Raw genomic sequence first — 22386 nt, 5'->3', positions numbered from 1 at the left:
CTTATAGCATAGCATTAGATCCATTCCCATAGCCAATGACTATTTACCTAGGTCCATTAGTATAGCAACACACTATGTTCATTCATAAAGCATACCATTATGCTGATTCTTATAGCAGAACACTAAGTCGTCCATTCTTATCGCATATCAATAGGTCCATTCTTTAAAGAAGACCACTATGAACATTACTACAAATATACATGGGATCCATTTTCGATATACTTTTAAGTACTAGGACTAAATCAGAAGAATGAGAAGCTGTACAATTACTCAATAAAATGTAGATTAGACTGGAACCATATTCTGATATGTTTGCAAAGCTGTGCCCTCACTCAAACAGATGCATATGAGACAAGCTTGGGATCTCTAGCAGATATATGAGTAAGCTCCACCCTAAGCCATACAGACACATATGTTGTATCCCTTCTTAATCACATGTATGAGAAGGTGTATTCTTACTCAGAGCTTACTAGCGAACCAAAGGCTACATTTTTATAGCAATAAACTAGGTCCATTCGTATAGCAAAGCATTAAGTCCAATTTAATAGCAGAACACTAGGTCAACTTTAATAGCATAACATTAGGAAAAATTGTATAGCATAACACTAGGTACATATTTAGAGTGAAACACTACAGCCAATTTTAAAGCATAAAGTTAAGTCCATTCTTATAGCACAACACTAAGAAAGTCCATTCTTATAGCATAGCATTAGGTCCACTCCCATAGCCAATGACTATTTACCTAGGTCCATTAGTATAGCAACACACTAGGTTCATTCATAAAGCATACCATTATTCTGATTCTTATAGCAGAACACTAAGTCGTCCATTCTTATCGCATATCAATAGGTCCATTCTTTAAAGAAGACCACTATGAACATTACTACAAATATACATGGGATCCATTTTCGAAATACTACTAAGTACTAGTACACAATCAGATGAATGAGAAGCTGTACAATTACTCAATAAAATGTAGATTAGACTGGAACCATATTCTGATATGTTTGCAAAGCTGTGCCCTCACTCAAACAGATGCATATGAGACAAGCTTGGGATCTCTAGCAGATGTATGAGTAAGCTCCACCCTAAGCCATACAGACACATATGTTGTATCCCTTCTTAAACACATGTATGAGAAGGTGTATTCTTACTCAAAGCTTACTAGCGAACCAATGGCTACATTTTTATAGCAATAAACTAGGTCCATTCGTATAGCAAAGCATTTAGTCCAATTTTATAGCAGAACACTAGGAAAATTATAAGAACTTTACACTAGGTCAACTTTAATAGCATAACATTAGGAATAATTGTATAGCATAACACTAGGTACATATTTAGAGTGAAACACTACAGCCAATTTTAAAGCATCAAGTTAAGTCCATTCTTATAGCACAACACTAAGAAAGTCCATTCTTATAGCATAGCATTAGGTCCATTCCCATAGCCAATGACTATTTACTCTAAGTCCATTAGTATAGCAACACACTAGGTTCATTCATAAAGCATACCATTATGCTGATTCTTATAGCAGAACACTAAGTCGTCCATTCTTATCGCATATCAATAGGTCCATTCTTTAAAGCAGACAACTATGAACATTACTACAAATATACATGGGATCCATTTTCGAAATACTTTTAAGTACTAGGACTAAATCAGAAGAATGAGAAGCTGTACAATTACTCAATAAAATGTAGATTAGACTGGAACCATATTCTGATATGTTTGCAAAGCTGTGCCCTCACTCAAACAGATGTATATGAGACAAGCTTGGGATCTCTAGCAGATGTATGAGAAAGCTTCACCCTAATCCATACAGACACATATGATATATCCCTTCTTAATCATATGTATGAGAAGGTGTATTCTTACTCAGAGCTTAATAGCGAACCAGTGGGTACATTTTGATAGCAATAAACTAGGTCCATTCTTATAGCAAAGCATTAAGTCCAATTTTATAGCAGAACACTAGGTACATTATAAGAACTTTACACTAGGTCAACTTTAATAGCATAACATTAGGAATAATTGTATAGCAGAACACTAGGTACATATTTAGAGTGAAACACTACAGCCAATTTTAAAGCATAAAGTTAAGTCCATTCTTATAGCACAACACTAAGAAAGTCCATTCTTATAGCATAGCATTAGATCCATTCCCATAGCCGATAACTATTTAGGTAGGTCCATTAATATAGCAACACGCTAGGTTCATTCTTAAAGCATAGCATTATGCTGATTCTTATAGCATATAAATAGGATGCTAGAGATCCCAAGCTTGTCTCATATGCATCTGTTTGAGTAAGGGCACAGCTTTGCAAACATATCAGAATATGGTTCCAGTCTAAACTACATTTTATTGAGTAATTGAACAGCTTCTCATTCATCTGATTTAGTCCTAGTACTTGAAAGTATTTTGACAATTGATCCCATGTAAATTTGTCGTAATGTTCATAGTGGTCTGCTTTAAAGAATGGACCTATTGATATGCGATAAGAATGGACGACTTAGTGTTCTGCTATAAGAATCAGCATAATGGTATGCTTTATGAATGAACCTAGTGTGTTGCTATACTAATGGACCTAGGTAAATAGTCATTGGCTATGGGAATGGACCTAATGCTATGCTATAAGAATGGACGTTCTTAGTGTTGTGCTATGAGAATGGACTTAACTTTATGCTTTAAAATTGGCTGTAGTGTTTCACTCTAAATATGTACCTAGTGTTCTGCTATACAATTATTTCTAATGTTATGCTATTAAAGTTGATCTAGTGTAAAGTTCGTATAATGCATCTAGTGTTCTGCTATAAAATTGGACTTAATGCTTTGCTATAAGAATGGACCTAGTTTATTGCTATAAGAATGGACCTAGTTTATTGCTATCAAAATATACCCATTGGTTAGCTATTAAGCTTTGAGAAATACACACCTTCTCATACATGTGTTTAAAAAGGGATGCATCATATGTGTCTGTATAGCTTAAGGTGAAGCTTTCTCATACATCTGCTACAGATCCCAAGCTTGACTCATATGCATCTGTTTGAGTAAGGGCACAGCTTTGCTAACATATCAGAATATGGTTCCAGTCTAACCTACATTTTATTGAGTAATTGTACAGCTTCTCATTCTTCTGATTTAGTCCTAGTACTTAAAAGTATTTCGAAAATGGATCCCATGTTGATTTGTAGTAATGTTCATAGTGGTCTGCTTTAAAGAATGGACCTATTGATATGCGATAAGAATGGACGACTTAGTGTTATGCTATAAGAATAAGCATAATGCTATGCTTTATGAATGAACCTAGTGTGTTGCTATACTAATGGACCTAGGTAAATAGTCATTGGCTATGGGAATGGACCTAATGCTATGCTATAAGAATAGACGTTATAAGTGTTGTGCTATAAGAATGGACTTAACTTGATGCCTTAAAATTGGCTGTAGTGTTTCACTCTAAATATGTACATTTGTACCTAGTGTTCTGCTATACAATTATTTCTAATGTTATGCTATTAAAGTTGACCTAGTGTAAAGTTCTTATAATGCGCCTAGTGTTCTGCTATAAAATTGGACTTAATGCTTTGCTATAAGAATGGACCTAGTTTATTGCTATAAAAATATACCCATTGGTTCGCTATTAAGCTTTGAGAAATACATACCTTCTCATACATGTGTTTAAAAAGGGATACATCATATGTGTGGGTATAGCTTAAGGTGAAGCTTTCTCATACATCTGCTAGAGATCCCAAGCTTGTCTCATATGCATCTGTTTGAGTAAGGGCACAGCTTTGCAAACATATCAGAATATGGTTCCAGTCTAATCTACATTTTATTGAGTAATTGTACAGCTTCTCATTCATCTGATTTAGTCCTAGTACTTGAAAGTATTTTGACAATTGATCCCATGTAAATTTGTCGTAATGTTCATAGTGGTCTGCTTTAAAGAATGGACCTAGTGATATGCGATAAGAATGGACGACTTAGTGTTCTGCTATAAGAATCAGCATAATGGTATGGTTTATGAATGAACCTAGTGTGTTGCTATACTAATGGACCTAGGTTAAATATTCATTGGCTATGGGAATGGACCTAATGCTATGCTATAAGAATGGACGTTCTAAGTGTTGTGCTATAAGAATGAACTTAACTTAATGCCTTAAAATTGGCTGTAGTGTTTCACTCTAAATATGTACCTAGTGTTCTGCTATACAATTATTCAACCTGTTTTAATTGAAAGCTAATTAACTAATTTTTACAATCAAATACAAAAATCATGATACTTTTTCACCAATTGAGTAAATAAACAGGGGTTTCCCTCCATGGTTATTTTTAGTCGGAGAATAACCCTAGTTTTTTTTATACGAAACTGTTTATAGCACCCATGGCAAAAAAAATATGACAGGATGTCAATCAACAGTATACAAAAACATACAATAGGAAACTGATGACTGAGAAGCACGAACCAAATCAACAACCAGGTTGATCTCTGGTGCTCTACACAGGATTTTAGATCCCACTTTCACGTGGCACCCGTCGTGTTGTTTATGTTAAATCAAATGCGATAAGTCTAATTAGGTATGTTACATTTGGTGGAAGAAGACGGACTTATGATTACGACAATTGGAACATACTCGTTGTCATATATTCCAACAGATATTCCATAACGGTGAAGCAACTCGTGATGGCGTCCGTAAAATCTCGAAGGAATGACTTCATCTTTACCACTTGAAGCTCTTAAAAAATAGCTTCTTAGTTTTGCATATCAAGCAAACAACTAATCGGTTAGACATAATTTGTACAATAAGTACTCCTGTAATAATGTAAAAATTATCTATTGAAATAATTTATGCAGTTGAGAAGAATGATTATGTATAAAGTTATTTTAAAGATGATAAATGATTAATCCACTTTATTCATGTATTTCTTTGCCGCTGGTATCTTTGATATCATTAGACTGGGATCCCGCTATATATAATCACCTTGTTCTATTTTTATATATATATATATCAAAAAGGGTACAACATCACCATTAAATAACTATAAAATATACAAATATTAGATATTTCGGATAACAGATATCCTTCTTCAATAATAGCACGATGTCAAATGAATCATGTCAATATATTCAAACTGAGATACTTTTTCTAAATCTTGAATTTATACAATTTAAGCGAACACCACAGACGCTGATACAATTTTAAAATTTCCAAACACGGCGCAAAGATTATTAAGATATGCCAAATGAAAGTAGTTATTTTCGTTGTGAACTGGCACAACTCTAGATTTCCAAAGGTTGTGACAGTTGAGATGTTATAACTGCATTGAGGGCAGTCCTCAAACAAAAAGATCAAAAATGTCCTAACCGACCCAGGATGGTATAAATTAGACAACGGTAGGCATAATTAAGAACGTTTTGGGAAGTCTTATCTTTCTTGAAAACCTTTCTTCTGCTGATAGAGATGTCATGCAGTACTTGACAAAAATAATTCAAAGAAATAGTCCAGGCCAAATTAAAATTGTTTTTATGCTTTTGTACAGCGTCTGACTTAATGTTGATAGACCTGGCAGATATTCCATTTAGTTTGTTTTACAAGATAGTCTGGGTCATGTTGCAAACTTTTGGAAGTAACAAAGAGCTACGAAAATTATCCCTCATTTAGAACAGAATTTAACGGTTTCTTATCAATGATATTTGGGTAATGGACATCATTTACCAAATTGAAGTCTTGATAGTGTGTTAATTAACGTTTTTTGATTGAGTTAAGCCTGCCAATTGATATTTTATCGTGTGTTTTTCTATGTTGTGATGTTATGCTATTGTTTCAGAAAAAGGGAGAAGGTTTGGTACCATCATAAAACGTTTAATCCCGCTGCAAATGTTTGCACCTGTCCTGAGTCAGGAATCTGATGTACAGTAGTTGTCGTTTGTTTATGCAATTTATACGTGTTTCTCGTTTCTGGTTTTTTGTCGAGCCTGCAACTTTTGTTGCAGAAAGCTCGACATAGGGATAGTGATCCGGCGGCGGCGGTGTTAGCTCACTTCTTAAAAGCTTTATATTTTGGAAGGTGGAAGACCTGGATGCTTCATACTTTGTATATAGATGCTTTATGTTACGAAGTTTCCGTCAGTTACATGTCCAACGTCCTTGACCTCATTTTCATGGTTCAGTGACCACTTGAAAAAAAAGTTCAAATTTTTTGTAATGTTGAATTTTCTTTTCTTATAAGTAATAGGATAACTATATTTGATATGTGCGTACCTTGCAAGGTCCTCATGTCTGTCAGACAGTTTTCACTTGACCTCAACCTCATTTCATGGATCAGTGAACAAGGTTAAGTTTTGGTGGTCAAGTCCATATCTCAGATACTATAAACAATAGGGCTAGGATATTCGGTGTATGGAAGGACTGTAAGGTGTACATGTCCAACTGGCAGGTGTCATCTGACCTTGACCTCATTTTCATGGTTCAGTGGTTATAGTTAAATTTTTGTGTTTTGGTCTGTTGTTCTCATACTAAATGCAATAGGTCTACTATATTTGTTGTATGGAATGATTGTAAGGTGTACATGTCTAGCGGGCAGATGTCATGTGACCTTGACCTCATTTTCATGGTTCAGTGGTCAAATTTAAGTTTTTGAGTTTTGGTCTTTTTATCTAATACTATATGCCATAGGTCAACTATATTTGGTGTATGGAAATATTTTATGATCTTTATGTCAGTCGCGCAGGTTTTATTTGACCGTGACCTCATTTTCATGGTTCATTGCACAGTGTTAAGTTTTTGTGTTTTGGTCTATTTTAAACTATAAGTAATGGGTCAACTATATATATGTTGTATAGACGCATTGTTAGCTGTACATGTCTGCCTGGCATGGTTCATCTGACCTTGACCTCATTTTCAAGGTTCATTGGTCTTTGTTTAGTTATCTTGGTTAATGTTAAGTTTATGTGACAGTTGTAATAAAGCTTAGCTTTATACTTTGGATTATCAACATGATATCAATGATTAGTATAGAAGGCGAGACATTTCAGTGTGTGCACTCTTGTTATATAGATTAGACCCGGTTGGGTTTCCCGTTTGAATGGCTTTACACTAGTAATTTTGGGACCCTTTATAGCTTGTTGTTCGGTGTTAGCCAAGGCTCCGTGTTGAAGGCCGTACATTGACCTATAATGGTTTACTTTTATAAATTGCTATTTGGATGGAGAGTTGTCTCATTGGCACTCACACCACATCTTCCTATACCTATTGATAGGTACATGTTTGCTTCCATATCAAAACGTATTTTTTTAATTCTTTTATTTATGTTGATAATTTTTGACTCTTTTTATTCAAATCCTAGTTAACTTGTACCAGAAAAACGTACAAAATGTAGAACTGTTAAATTCATTATGTGAAGAAAATCATAAACAAAAACTACCCTCAACTTTTATATCTTGCACACATATTTCCAAATGTCTATACTGATGTAAATACTTGATTTATTATAGTATTAATGTGTAAGTCTAGATCTGTCGTCAATAATTGTTTTGGTAATCAGAAACAACTAATATGGTGTATAAATTCATGACACAAAATTTCTACATATACTTGACAAAGCCCAAAGAAACGGAACAGCAGTTTTATTGCTGTTTTTCATCTCAAAGTCACAGTGATGCTTTCAACGGTCTCACCGCAATATTATGCAAGATCAAGACAGAATCTTTACTGTATGTTTATAATGATACGGCACTATGTTAGGGTTTTTGATTGCATGATTACATGAGGGCATTTGAGGCTGGTTATTTTATCAAAATGTGTTATTTCTAATGAATAATTGTTTGCGTTATTTCATTGGTGAGGTAATTTTATAACTGAAGGAAATGGTTTAATGACTACCAACGCACACCAATGAGTTATTATATGATTACAGGCACATACCCCTAAACAGAGACTCGATAAATCTACATCTGTGTAAAGTAGTTTGGTCGATAAGGATCAATTATGAGTCCTTTTATAGCTGACTTTGTGGTATGGAATTTTCTCATTGTTGAAGGCCGTATGGTGACCTATAGTTGTTAATTTCTGTGTCATTTGGTCTCTTGTAGAGAGTTGTCTCATTTGAAATCAAACCACTTCTTCTTTTTTTATTGTTAATGTGCTGGTTAGTTTTGTGAGCTGAGAAGGGTGTGTAGCTGTATTCAGACAGTCCACGAGTCCGAATTCCCCATTTGTCAAACAGTCTATTATTTCCGACACCTCCCTTAGGCAAAAATCAAAAAAAATACCAGAAAGACTGTTTTTAGCTCATTAACCCCTTCTTGTTCTTCCATCAATATTTTGACACGTAAACACATTGTGTCTAGACTATTTCATTTTTTTGATTGAGAGAAAACTAATCCATGCTACACACTAAAACAGAGGGAAACACATTAACTATAAGAGTAAAACAAAGGAACAACAGGAAAGCTAAAGTGCAAAAAAAAAAGTATATTTACCTACCCAACGCCAATATACACAGAAACGACATCAAAAGTTTGAAATAAGTTTCAAGAACACAACCATGTTTAAACATAATGAATGTATAGATTCTTAACTTAAACGACCTATTGCCCTGTCTGAAAAAGGATTAATTAGTATTTTCAATTTCCCTTTATATTTATCTTTTTTTTTTACAACACTATCATCCAAATGATTTTTATCATTAAAACTAGTATTCGTATGTAAAACATCTTCAAAGTCAATTGACCGCATCCATAATCAAGATATTCATGTTAAATCGATATACATCTGTAGTTTCATGTTTATTTATTCATGCCACTCTCCAACTATACTCTTTCACTTTGTAAGGTACATCGAAAGCCATCCCATGTCTTCTATGACAGCTTGATTGAAGTATATTTACCTACCCAACGAAAACTAATGACATTATCAACACTTTGTTTGTTGACTAAAAAAACTGCTTTTAAAGTAACGCTTCAGTGAAGAAATAAATTAAAAACAATGACAATATCAGTAAATTTACAACAAGAAGGTCGGTCTGTCTATATGAGAGAAAAACTTTTGATAACAAAAAATCCCTAGATATGAAAACAGCATCTTATCAATTTGATGCGTCCGAAATGCTTTTCTGGATGCAATTTCGTCAGTAATGCTCAATGTCGAATATTTGAAAGTCAAGGATCAAAACCATCGAGGAGCTATATTACCAAAAAGAACATAACAATAGCCAAATCACTCTAATGTCAACTTTTCTTGGGGGAGTTGAAACTTTTTTTTTTTGTAAATTCAAAATGAATAAACAGATAAGTTTAGAAAAGATTTTTATTAGCTATGTAAAAGAGGGACGAAAGATACCAAAGGGACAGTCAAACTCATAAATCTAAAACAAACTGACAAAGCCATGGCTAAAAATGAAAAAGACAAACAGAAAAACAATAGTACACATGACAAAACATAGAAAACTAAAGAATAAACAACACGAACCCCACCTAAAACTAGGGGTGATCTCAGGTGCTCCGGAAGGGTAAGCAGATCCTGCTCCACATGTGGCACCCGTCGTGTTGCTTTTGTGATTACAAATCCGGTAAATAGTCTAATTCGGTAGGTCACATTCATGAAAGGGAAGGGGATTGTAGTTACGACGTAAGGAACATATCCGATATCATTTGTGAAACGGTTATTCCATAACGGTCAACCAACTCGTGATGGCGTCCGTAAAATTTACGAAGGGATGATTTCAACTTCACCATTTGGAACTCTTGGTTTAATAGCTTCCTTGTGAGCAGTAACCCTCTATCAAGAAAATCATGATAGGAAATGCAAGCACGGGAATATCGTATCAATTGGGAGATATATACCCCGTATGCAGGTGCTGCTGGAATGTTGCTACTTAGAAATGGAAAGTTCACAATTGGAAAGCTGAAATCATCTCTTTTGTCGTAAAGTTTTGTTTTCAACCGACCCTCATTGTCAATTTCTAGATGTAAGTCAAGATATGAAGCCGAATTAACTGTATCTGTAGTATCCTTTATCTCCAATTCGATAGGATAGATGCGTTCCACATAGTCACCAAATTTTGAATTGTTTAGTGAAAGAAAGTCATCTATATAGCGGAAAGTAAAGTTAAAGGATATTGCTAACTTCTTATCTTTCTTCCTAAGAAGTTCCTGCATTAAATCAGCCTCATAATGATAAAGAAACAAGTCGGCAAGTAGAGGGGCACAGTTTGTTCCCATTGGGATGACGACAGTCTGTTGAAAAACACGTCCTCCGAACGTTACAAATATGTTGTCAATCAAGAAATCAAGCATCTTGATAATATCGGTTTCAGAGAATTTTTTGTTTGAATCAGAATGATTCTTTACAAAGTATGATTTATCCCTCCCTAAGACAAGATACTTGTATCTACGTCGGCCATTCTTTTTTATGAAGCAAAGTAATACCAACTCTTTCAATCTGTCTTTTAGTTTGGAATGTGGAATACTTGTGTAAAGAGTAGAAAAGTCAAATGTTTTAATACTGTTACAAGATGAAAGAGAGTTAGATTGTATGTACTCTAAAAGATCTTTGGAATTTTTAAGTATCCACATCTGATTCACGCCACCTCTAGAATAGGCAGTTTCACAATAACTTTGAAGCCCGTCTTTGATTGCTGATAAAATAGATGTTAATAATTTAGAAAGCGGTTTCGTGGAGCACTTGGAAGACCCAGCAATATACCGTTGTTTGTAAGGACACTTATGTAGTTTAGGCATCCAATACAGTGATGGAAGATCCAGTTCTTCATCTTTGGTTGAAATACCAAAGGAACAAAGAACAGACCTATGATTATTCAGGATTTCCTCTTTGGTAAGTGTCGTGAGGGTATATGTTGAGTTTCCAAGTGAATTGTCTATACCTAATTCGTTTATCAAGCAATTAATGTAGTGACTTTTACAGACAAAAACGATGTTATTTGGGGCTTTGTCTGCGGGGACAACAACATATTTATCATGGAGGTCGGACAAGTGTTTAGCAACATTTGGGTCTTTAAAGATTGACGTACAATGTAGCATGGGCATTGATGGACCCATTCAGTTTCTTGATTCTGATTTGTATTAACGACCGCACTGCCTTTACCCATTCGGATAGGGTGTCTACGTCTTCCTTTTCACGTTTAGCCCATTGCCTGGCATAATCCTCGACTGAGTCCATCAAAATTTTAAAGTTGTATTTCCAATTGATGGATTTAGGCTCACGATATTTCGGACCTTTCGATAACACATTTCGTAGAGAGGTGTTATTAACAATGTTAAGGTCACCGATAATAACGTGGCTAGCAGGATTATATATGAATTGGGAACTAGTCTAGCACAAGTGCAATCAGGAGGTTTAGACTTGAAGTCGTCAATATCGAGATTCTGCAAAACGCGTTTGTAATTGAAAATTTTAGTTGCAATAGGTTTGGTATAGGTATAAGAAATTATTGGTACAGACTGGTCTTTGAAATAAGGAGGTATTTTCGATTGAACTAATTTATGATGAAGGATATTGCCTAGGTTGACGCCATCGAGACCTTTGTTGGCAAAGGAAAGATTTAGAAAAGATCTTTTCTCTTTTTCATCTTTTCCAATGCGAACTGGCTTGAAAAGTCTGTGACTTGCAATATCCGAAATTATAGCTTGAAGTTTGTATTGGTTTAAATGAGGGTTTGTAACAGTGGATTCCAAACATAAATTGAACAGAGAATGAAGTTTTGAAAGGGGTAATGCATAAAGTTTCGTGCGAATGTGATGAATACCTAAGGGCTTTGTAAGTATCGAACTACCGACTATACCACCGGGGACTGATAGTCCACCAGCATAAATATCGACATAGTGCTGAAAAAATGGAGAAAAAAAAACACGTAATATTACTTTCATGCGTTCGAAGCGCTATTCTGAATTTACCTTTACCAAGTACGCTCAACGCCGAATATTCTAAAGTCAAGGATGGATAACTATAAGGACCAAAAACAGAGAAGTATAAACTAAAATTGGCTGAAATATAGCAAAATCCATCTGAGGCCAACTTTGCTTGAGAGAGTTGAAAGTTTAGTTTCATTATAATTTAAAGTTTTATAAACGGGCAATAAACTGAGATAGTTTGTCCTAAATCATTTCACTTAGTACCAAAATCCTGACTACTTGGCTATTGATACCCTCCGGAACTCATAGTCCACCAGCAGAGGTATCGACTCAGTGCTGTAAAAAAATGAAAACAACACAGTATAAATCATTATCACATTGTAAATATCGTGCTTAGAATTTAAACACTTGTGATACATGTTTAGATCTAAACGTGTTTAGGATTGTGTTTAATTTCTAAGCACATTTTTCAGTAAGCACATAATATTTAAACATGACGTGAATTTAAACACGTTTAAAAATGAAAGTGTATAGAAATTAAACACATTTTTCTAAGCTAAACACGATTCTAAACACAATCCTAAACACATTGTACTGAGACACGTTTAGATCGAAACATGTAAAAAAAAGTGCACAAAAGATGTGCTGAGAATTGTGTTTAGGATCTAAACACCATTTTTACAGTGCAGGAATGGTCAAATGGTGTTAACCATAAAAGTGCCATTTTCTGTATTATTTAAGGGGTGAAAGCCGGTCTTTATTTTCATTAATGTCAATTCAAGTAATTCAATTTTAATTTTCAAACAAAAGGGGATGTGTCGGCTTCTTAATAATTCATATGAACCAAGGATTTGTATGAACAAAATCTAAAATTTGCGGTTTTAATGGAACTGGGAATATCATTTTAAATGCACAAAGAGATATAACAGAAATTACGGAATTTGGGATATATTTTAATACAACTGATACTTTAACTTCAAAACGTTTTTTCCCCTATAAAAAACAAAACATTGATTATAATGATGATATAGATACGGATGTGCCATGATGACCCATTGGTGTCTTGGGAAAAAATCCCGTTACCAAGTGAACAAGCTAAAAAAATACGGAGCTACTTATCTATATACTTACTTATATGTCAATGACTAGTCTATTGATATTATTTACAGATTTATCTTTTTATATTTCCATTATTATACCTATTATATGTAAAGTTTGTGCTGAGGCTCTTTTAGATAAAAATAAAGGGTGTGTTAGAATCTATATTACAGCAAGCAAACCCGTTTTCGTTATGTAGTTGACTAAATATCAAATACGATAAAAACATTAAGATAAATCTGAAACCATAGCCAATACAACTACTATTTAAAGCCTTTATAATATCATTGATTCAATCTACATTGTATTTTCCATCTTTAAACAGGAAATTGTAAGATGATTTGCCGGGATAATTATAAAAAGTTTAATTTTGTATACGATAAATATGGTAATTTCAAGTTGAGTATGGCCATGCACTTTGTGGTCATTTTATAGCTTTGATCATGATTTCCAGAAAACTGACAACGACTCTATTCCTTATTTTTCTCAGTCTGCAAGTTAGCCAGTTGAACTTCCGTTGCACTATGATTGGCAACAACATTCAAATGATAATAAAGTAGTATTTTCCTCACAGGTCAGCCGTACAAAAATATGGACGGATTTGGAATATGACCCATATAGCAGTTTGGATGTCAATCAAATGATTTACCTTTGTTTCACTTACACTGTTGACATTGTTAACTTTCTAATACATGAACACGCATAATTCGTGCATACACATTCTTTCTGAGCTGAAGGGTTAAATTGAAGGTCACATGAATACGGATTCAATGAGGTCGAATTATTGACTTTGGAGAGGACGTCACTAATGTTGTTCTAACTTGTGTACAATCCCTTTTGCTACTTTTGCAAATAAAATATGTTTAAACTAAATTGACTTGCAAGTGAATAATTCATTATGGGTGTTTCTCAAGTAGTTTTATATTTTGATCAAATTAAACAATACTGGCTGCTAAAAGCGGTATATTATTCCACTATTTCTTTTTCATTAATGATTGAACAAAGAAAATCATAATTTTTTTTGTTTATGTATCTCTGCGGACTCTGGTGCCCCTCAAGTCAGGGACGTAACTAGCCTCTTCAAATAATGAGGCAAAATATATCGCCGAGCGGAGCGAGGCGAAAAAAATTTGGCGAGGGGACTGGGGCCGCTCAAGGCCCCCAGAAGCGCTGAGAAAACTAACGCAAAATCGTGCATTCTGAGCGTTTCCCAGACTCTTTCTGACATTGAATTGCAATTAATTTTTAGCTTTTTTTCGACAATATTCTGGTCTGAAAGCAAAAACATAGATTTATTGTATTTTAAGACTGGTTTTATGGTCAACATTAAAAGACCGATATGTAGGACAAAGCAAAATTCGTAATTCTCATAATCATTAATACCGGATCTGTCTGTCTGTTTTAGTCTTTTATCCTGCAATTGGGTGTCCTACTATACAGATACAGCCCTACAGATATCGCTATGCTGTATCTGTATACTATACAGATATCGCTTAAAAGCTCCGCCCACTGCCGGACTGAGTATTGTTAATTTGAACCTGTGTGACCTCAGAATGTGTATTCCAGTTGCATTCCAATGACGATGACAATTGTCGATTTCAAAACTTGAATGTGTATGATTGTGTTACAAAATCAACCATGTCAATTTCAGCATGCATGTTTATAGTGAATGTCAAGTCTGAAGCGTAGGACAACTCGTACACTTCTGTTTCAAATTTGACAATGTTTTGTTATTTGTTTTTACTGTTGAAATTAGTTGTTATGTTAAAATAGATAATTATTCACCTTGAGCGATGTATTATTGTTGACTATTCGAGATTCTTTTTTTGCGAACCCGTCTTCAGCGTAATGTGTGATTTTGATATTACTACGCGGGCCTCAAGGGATTACAAATCGAAAATAAATGCTAAATAAGTTAGTTTTTGTGTCTTTCAAAACACAAACAATATACAGAATTAATTGCAGGATAAAGACAATAACTGTTTAGTGTCTTTAAATATCAGCTGTATTTGTACTCGGCTCGAAACAGGTGTAGTAGCTCGCTAAAAGCTCGCATACACCTTGTTTCCTAGCCTCGTACAAATACAGCTGATATTTAAAGACACTAAACAGTTATTGTCTATGTATTGTGATTAGACTTTGGTGATATTTTTATGACTAGATTGAAATATAGTGACAGTGCAGTATTATGCTTTAAATACTAGTACTGCTTAAGTCGACACTAGGGACACTTGACCCTGTTTTACGGTATAAATGATTCTTTTATTGTTGAAGACCCTCCAGCAACTTTGACCAAATGATTGATCATTAGTATTTTTTATGCATTGACTTTGTGTGCGATTAGGTTTCGTGCACATTTACTCCATATTCCTTTATTTTCTGTAAAAGGGTCTGAACATGACTTAATGCAAGTTTAACCCATCAATGGAAATGGTCATAATATTATGGCAATACATTATTGCTTTTTGTCAAATTATTTGATACCGGAAAATTGGTGACCTTACTTTCATTTAAACCATGTCAGCTATCTAGTTTTATCAACCAAAAGTAGCCAGTTGTGAATTCTTTAATATAAAATTCAATTCTCCATGCACAAACGACCATTTTTTTCTGTGTCTTGTATATTCTTAAAACATTTTCTCGCACAATATCTGGACATCGGTGGGCATGCAACATTGCAAAACCACACGTTTACAAATGAAAATCAACACTCAAACTATTGTCATAAAGTACGACAATAAATAAGCAAAAGACAAACCCGGGACACAGCAGTGGCGGATCCAGAAATGTTTTAGGGGTGGTCCCAAATGAATATTGAATGGTATGAAAAAGGTTAACTAAACAAATCCTTGTCCTAGGTAAAGGAATTTAAAGACTAGTAAAACTGATTTTTATTTAAGGGACGACATCTAAAGTTCAATGAAGGATAAAAAAAACTTAATTCACATAGTTTTTTCACTGACCCCCCCCCCCCCCCCCCCCCCCTTCTTAACTTAATTTGGGAAAAATTGATTGACCAATAGGAATATATGTAAAATCGATTTTAGATTAACAAAACTTTCAGCAATGTTGACGCCCCCCCCCCCACCCCCCCCCAACCCCCCCAACTATTTGATTTAGGTTTTTTATCCTACATCGATCTTTTGATGTCGTCCCTAAGACTCTATACAATATCTTGCAATCTAAAATAGCACAAAATACAACTGCCATCTGAATAAGGCAAGCTGTAAAAAAGGTTTAGCTAAAATGTTCCGAATCGGTAAAAATAGTTTTACGTAAAATTGTTCAAAATTTACTTATTTAACAAACTTAAGAGTCGTTTATCAGGTCATTCAACATCATGCTCCGCGGGGTTTCCTTGCAAAGCTATCTATAATTTGACTTGCAAGTCTTTTGCCACAGTGCGGAAGGCATTGTAGATGGACTCAGAAAATCAGTATAAAGCTCTACAAAACGTTTAATTTCATCAAATGTTGCGCTTTGTACAAATGCCGGTACCAACTTCAGTGCTTCAATTGCTGTTGATGTTGGGGGGGGGGGGGGAGAGGGGGGGGGGGGGCTCAAAGCGATAGATAAACAAATTTAATTTAATTCATTCATAATGATTGTATTTTTTTCAAAATTTACATAAATGAAACTTAAAACCGAGACTCCGTTAGTTGGAGAATGAAATTATATATGGTAATTTCACTTAAAAATACAAAAATAATTTGTATTTACCTTACAAAAGAAGAAGTCAACTTCTTCATATTAACGAGCTGTTTTGCCAATTTAATTACATGTATACAGGTGAAACGCATTGATCCGTATTCTATCATTGTGACACCTCCAGGTATCCAGGTAATCCATAACCAATTAGTGCGATGACAGGATTAATCTTAAGTGTTAATTGTTTAATTAGCTAGTTATTGAAAAAATTAGACACTTAAAAAAAATTGAGGTTCGTCATGGGGGTGGTCCGGTGCGCCGTGGGACCACCCCCTGGATCCGCCACTGCACAGAAGTTCAAACAATAGACCATCAACTCTGAAAACTGAAAAGTAAAAAAGAAACATGGATCACGAAAAACATGCAGGGACCAGATAGTGAAGAGAACTTGCTTCTTGTTAGACACATTCCGTGAAAACAATTTGATATTAAGACAATCTGTTGTTTCATTTTTTTTTTTGAAATTTCTAACATGAGGCATTTGCCTCATTTGCCTCAATGTAGAACTTTACGGCCCTGCAAGTTATAAGCCTTTCATTAGATGTAAATTAATTGTCTGACGGTACCAAGTATTTTTGAATTATATAAAATTGATTTGATCTGTTTTGATTTATATAACTTTCCTTCAATAAAACATATTTGATTAATATCAATTCAGAGAAACAGCTACATATAAATGTATATGTGTACTTCTCTGTTCGGATCTTTTTCTGATTTGTGAACTGGTCTTTGGTTAAACCCCACTAGGAATGGCGGGTCATTAGAGTGCATAAAATTGTTGATCTCCACAATAGTTCGCAATTTATCTTTGAAAGAATAAGTTTTAGGAAGTATGCATACTACATTGGTTTAGTAAACAAAATTATCTCTCAGTTTAAATTTAGTTATACGCCTGTCTTTTCTCGATGACTGAGCATACTTCGTTTTATTTTGTAGAATAACAACAACACGTGGTTTATGGGCTCAGCTGATTCTAAAATGAAAGGACGGTTACTTCTCGAGGATGGATTTGAAGTCGAAGGAATCCATTTTGGAGCGAATAATAGTATCCCAGGAGAAGTTGGTAAGGGAGTTTATCATACAATTCTTAAATGAAACACCAAAAAGACTATGCAAGACCTGTCATAAGTGAATTTAAGATACTCGTGTCTAGTCATGATAAATATGTTTTTTTAATAGTCACACTACACGTTATATGCTCCAAGATGGAAATCATAACACATTCATAAGTAGCAAGACAATAATAACACACATTTATGGCAATATGACCTTAAAATTATACAATCGCCAGAATTTTTATACCACCGCAGAAATTATTGGTATCACGTCGTCAGAGTTATCGTCAGGTTTGTCCAAAGATGGATGGTTTCCGGATAATACTTAGGTATAAGTAAATAAAAATCAATAAAATTTTAACACAATTTTTATAACCACAGAAGGAAGTTTGGGGTTGATTTTGGGGGTTATGGTCCCTGATATAAGGTTTAGGAATTAGGAGTCCAAGGGGACCAAAACAAGCATTTATGTGCTGTCTTAATATTCCAAGATTTACGATCTTCATCACTTCAAGAGAATAGGAAATATTAATCTCAGGAAAATTAGACACCTAAAATTCTGGATTAGATAAAAGTGGAATTTTTCAAAAAATTTGGGTCCAACAAATTTTATTGATGAAAAAATAAGATACAATTCTATTTAAGGTGCACAAAGATTTACTTTGATTTCAAATTGGTTTGACATATCTTGATTTTCCAGGATATTTAGTAACAATTTTAGCTTACAACTTTATATCTATTTTGTAATTTTAGTATTTCAGACTGGAATGGTTGGTTACCCAGAATCCCTCACTGATCCATCCTACAGTCGACAGATTTTGATCTTGACTTATCCACTGATTGGGAATTATGGGATACCTGCTGATGATTGTGATGAATTTGGACTGAAGACATGGTTTGAGTCGGCAAAGATCCATGTTGCTGCATTAATTGTGGGAGATTTTTCTGAACAGTATAGTCATTGGAGTGCTATTAAATCTCTTTCTGATTGGTTGAAAGAGTACAATATTCCAGCATTGTATGGTAGGTTTCAGTTTTATTGAAAATGTGGTATGATTGCCAATGATACAAATGTCCATTAGAGACCAAATGACATAGAGGTTAACATCTACAGGTCATTGTGCGGCCTTTACAACGAGATTAACATACAGCATAGCCAGCCTTAAAAGGCCCAAAAATGTAGAGCAATTCAAACAAGGAAATCTAATGACCTGATTTATGAACTAAACATTAAACAAAAAAAACAGATTATGAGAATATACAGCAATAATTTTGGATGGTTAAAAGCTTTATAATTATGAATATATGGTGACAGGTTTATTCAAATAGTTCAGCATTATATGATAGATTTGTAGTTAATCAACCTATGTACTTTAGGGAATTGTCCATTTAAGATTTTTACAGAAGAAAGATTGCAACCATCTATATGTACCTGTTTTGTTGTATGTTTAAGTGTGATTGTCCCTTGTGTAAAGAGTTGTGTGGGACATTAAAAAACTGGGTGTCCATCTGTCCATTTGGCTGTGTGTGATTCCGCCTGGTCTTGTTAGTGTTCTCGGATATACAAATTATGAAACTTAAATCATAGGTTTGTATCAGCAATGTCTTTGTCGATCAATTTTTGTTTTTAAAAGAATCATGCCCCTAGGAAATATTAATTTTATGAAAAATTACATCATTTAATTTAGTGGTCTTGTGTGTACAGTTCTTGCTAGACTTCTATGATACTTGTATCATGGGTTTATATTATGAAATTCTCTAACCAACTCAGTGCTGATGGATAATTAATAAGAGTTATGCCCCATGGAAATATTCTTCTCGCTAAGCACTTGGTATTGAAGAAATTCTTTTTATTTAACAATTTAACATGTCTAATAGACCTGATTATGCATGAAATACGTGTTTAAGACAATAAATCAATGAATTACTCAACAGTTTCTTTTTGTACATCTTTTCAGGTATAGATACAAGAATGTTGACAAAGAGAATCAGAGAAAAAGGAACTATACTTGGAAAGGTTGGTATGGGCCATCCACAAAATGAAGACCTGTCAAACTATGAATAGACAAAAGTCATGATTCAAAAATGTTCAATTTTTCATTAAAACTGCATATCAAATCTTATCTTTTTAATGACATACAACGTATGACTCTTATTGCTTAAATTTCTGTCATACTTTTTCACCCTTTCAAGATTTAAAAACAAATCTGAGTATAAAGGTAATATGAAATATTTCAAATATTTAATTATATATAATTAAAATCAAATGTATAGATTATTTGAGTCTCTGCTAACTATACAGTAAATACCTGAATGAGAAAACTATACTGTTACTGTTTTAGGTGATTATGGAAGGAATAGATCCAGAGTCTATACCATATGAAGATCCAAACATAATGAATTTAGTACAACAAGTGTCTATAAAGGTAGGTTTTAAAATACATGTGTATTCCGCAGGCTTCAAAAACAGTTTTGTAAAAATTCACCAACTATTCCAGATTGAATTCCAGAGCAAATTTTATTCTGTAATAATTTGCACAATTGATAATTTGCATGTAATTTCCAATTATATTTTGTGTTAGAAACTTGTCAAAGGTTGTTTGTTTTACAAATATCAATAAAATTTACCTATTATTACAACATAGCCAAGTTTATAAGGGGTGATCAAGTTTTCTTCCTAAATTATAGCCAAGTTTATAAAGGGGTAACAAAGTTTTCTTCCTAAATTATTATCCTATCTTTCTAGAAACCAGTGGACTATAATCCTAAAGGTGATGTTAAAATAGTAGCAGTTGATTGTGGTATAAAGTACAATCAGATTCGATGTCTTTGTGAGCGTGGAGCACAAGTCACAGTTGTTCCATGGGATTATCCACTCAAAAGCTCAGGTAACAAATTAAACGATGTTAACTTATTAGTCTTGACCTATTTCCAGATATTGTTTTGGGAACCTGTTAAGCTTTAGAGAATATTTCTTATAATTTTGGGGAGTTAACATTTAGATACAGTGTAAAGATCATATTTTTTTCATTACATTGAGAGTAAACTTTTGATTTGTTTGTCCGTCTGTCCTGCTTCAGGTTAGAGTTTTTGGTCGAGGTAGTTTTTGATGAATTACAAGTCCAATCAACTTGAAACTTAGTAAACATGTTCCCTATGACAAGATCTTTCTAATTTTAATGCCAAATTAGAGATTTCACCCCATTTTCACTGTCCACTGAACATAGAATATGATAGTGGGGATGGGGCATCCGTGTACTTGGGACACATTTTTATTTAAAATGTTTTATATGTGAAAGTAATTTTGTAATTCTTCAGTCATGGGACAAGGACGTCGTTTCGGCCCTGTTTCATTAATTTCAAGATGTAAAAAATGATAACATTGCTGGATACCATTTTTATTTTATTTTAGATTATGATGGTTTATTCCTCAGCAACGGACCAGGTGATCCACAAATGTGTAAACAAACTATACAGAATATCAGTCAGCTGATCAAAGAAGCAGACTACAAGCCCATATTTGGAATATGTCTTGGACATCAGCTTTTGTCTTTGGCAATTGGTGCTTCAACATATAAAATGAAGTGTGTATTTTTTTTGGATGATATTTGTAATTCTTGTAAATGCATACAACTAAAATTATTAATTAAAAGTAAATGCAAAAGCTTTATTTTTTTGGAAGCTACTATACTAAATTCTGAACTTTATAAATATGAAATAGGGGATTAATTTTATTTTCATTGTTATAAAAATTTTGTTTGACAGCTTCTTTTACAATGTTGTTAAAATTCTATTTTTAATGTGGAGGGTTTTTAGGCATGATTTTTGGTGTGTTTAAACTTTAATGCACATGGTCTTGCTGCTTTCTTTGAGTAAAAATATAGTAGATATCACTGAGAGTGGTAAGAAAGAAAGCCCTTTCCTAATACCTCAATCATTAGCAATTGCTAATGTTTTTATATATCTTTAAACAAGCAAGACATTTTCTGTGTCAACTGTTTATGTTTTGATAAAAATAAAGTCTGTTTGAATTTTTCAAGATGAATTTATTGAGCTGAGAAAAATCAAAGGTTACATATTACATATGCTATATCTATTTATAGCATTAGAAATCTCCAATTCTTTTTAAAGTGAAAGAAATTCAAATTGTTCTTTCTAGACCTGTGTTTTACAAATTCAATTTTTTACAGATATGGAAATAGAGGACACAATCAGCCATGTATCTATGACAACACAATCAGATGCTTTATTACAACACAAAATCATGGTTTTGCCGTTGATGTTGCAAATTTACCGAAGGAATGGCAGCCATTGTTTACCAATGCCAATGATAAAACTAATGAAGGTGTTGTCCATACCTCCAAACCTTTTTATAGGTATTTTATGTTTTAATTTATCAACAATCAATTTGAAATATAATCATACGCTGTATCAATAGAATATTCTTTCTAGTTCAATGCCAGGAAATCGCTGTCAGGTAATCCCAATGTGCAAGTTAGACAAACCATACTTGTTAAAAAAAGAACCAAGTTAATCTGAGTTATCTATTTTTATCTTAAGTAAACTTCTTGTCCAAGTGAGTATTCTATGGGCTTAACTTTCCAGTCCAATATTGAAAGGCAAATAATTTCTGTAGCAGTCATCGCTATTTAAGT

General features: G+C 33.8%; 1 protein-coding gene across 4 annotated transcripts in view; it reads left to right on the top strand.

Annotated features, from left to right (window-relative positions):
- Nucleotides 1-22386, top strand: part of LOC139501386 (multifunctional protein CAD-like) — a 106580-nt gene that overhangs the window by 25410 nt on the left and 58784 nt on the right. For 3 of the 4 annotated variants that reach the window (XM_071290434.1, XM_071290433.1, XM_071290431.1), the window contains exons 1-8: nt 17402-17506; nt 17613-17739; nt 18485-18754; nt 19690-19748; nt 20074-20157; nt 20478-20619; nt 21144-21315; nt 21922-22107. In XM_071290434.1, coding sequence (XP_071146535.1) covers nt 17634-17739; nt 18485-18754; nt 19690-19748; nt 20074-20157; nt 20478-20619; nt 21144-21315; nt 21922-22107 — 1019 coding nt within the window. In that variant the 5' untranslated portion in view covers nt 17402-17506; nt 17613-17633. Of the gene's footprint in view, nt 1-17401; nt 17507-17612; nt 17740-18484; nt 18755-19689; nt 19749-20073; nt 20158-20477; nt 20620-21143; nt 21316-21921; nt 22108-22386 lie in introns of those variants that run through there. The other variant, XM_071290432.1, reaches the window with a different exon arrangement.

This window comes from Mytilus edulis, chromosome 13, assembly GCF_963676685.1.
Source record: "Mytilus edulis chromosome 13, xbMytEdul2.2, whole genome shotgun sequence".
In the NCBI taxonomy this organism is placed as follows: domain Eukaryota; kingdom Metazoa; phylum Mollusca; class Bivalvia; order Mytilida; family Mytilidae; genus Mytilus; species Mytilus edulis.
This window is presented reverse-complemented; position numbering and strand designations above follow the sequence as displayed.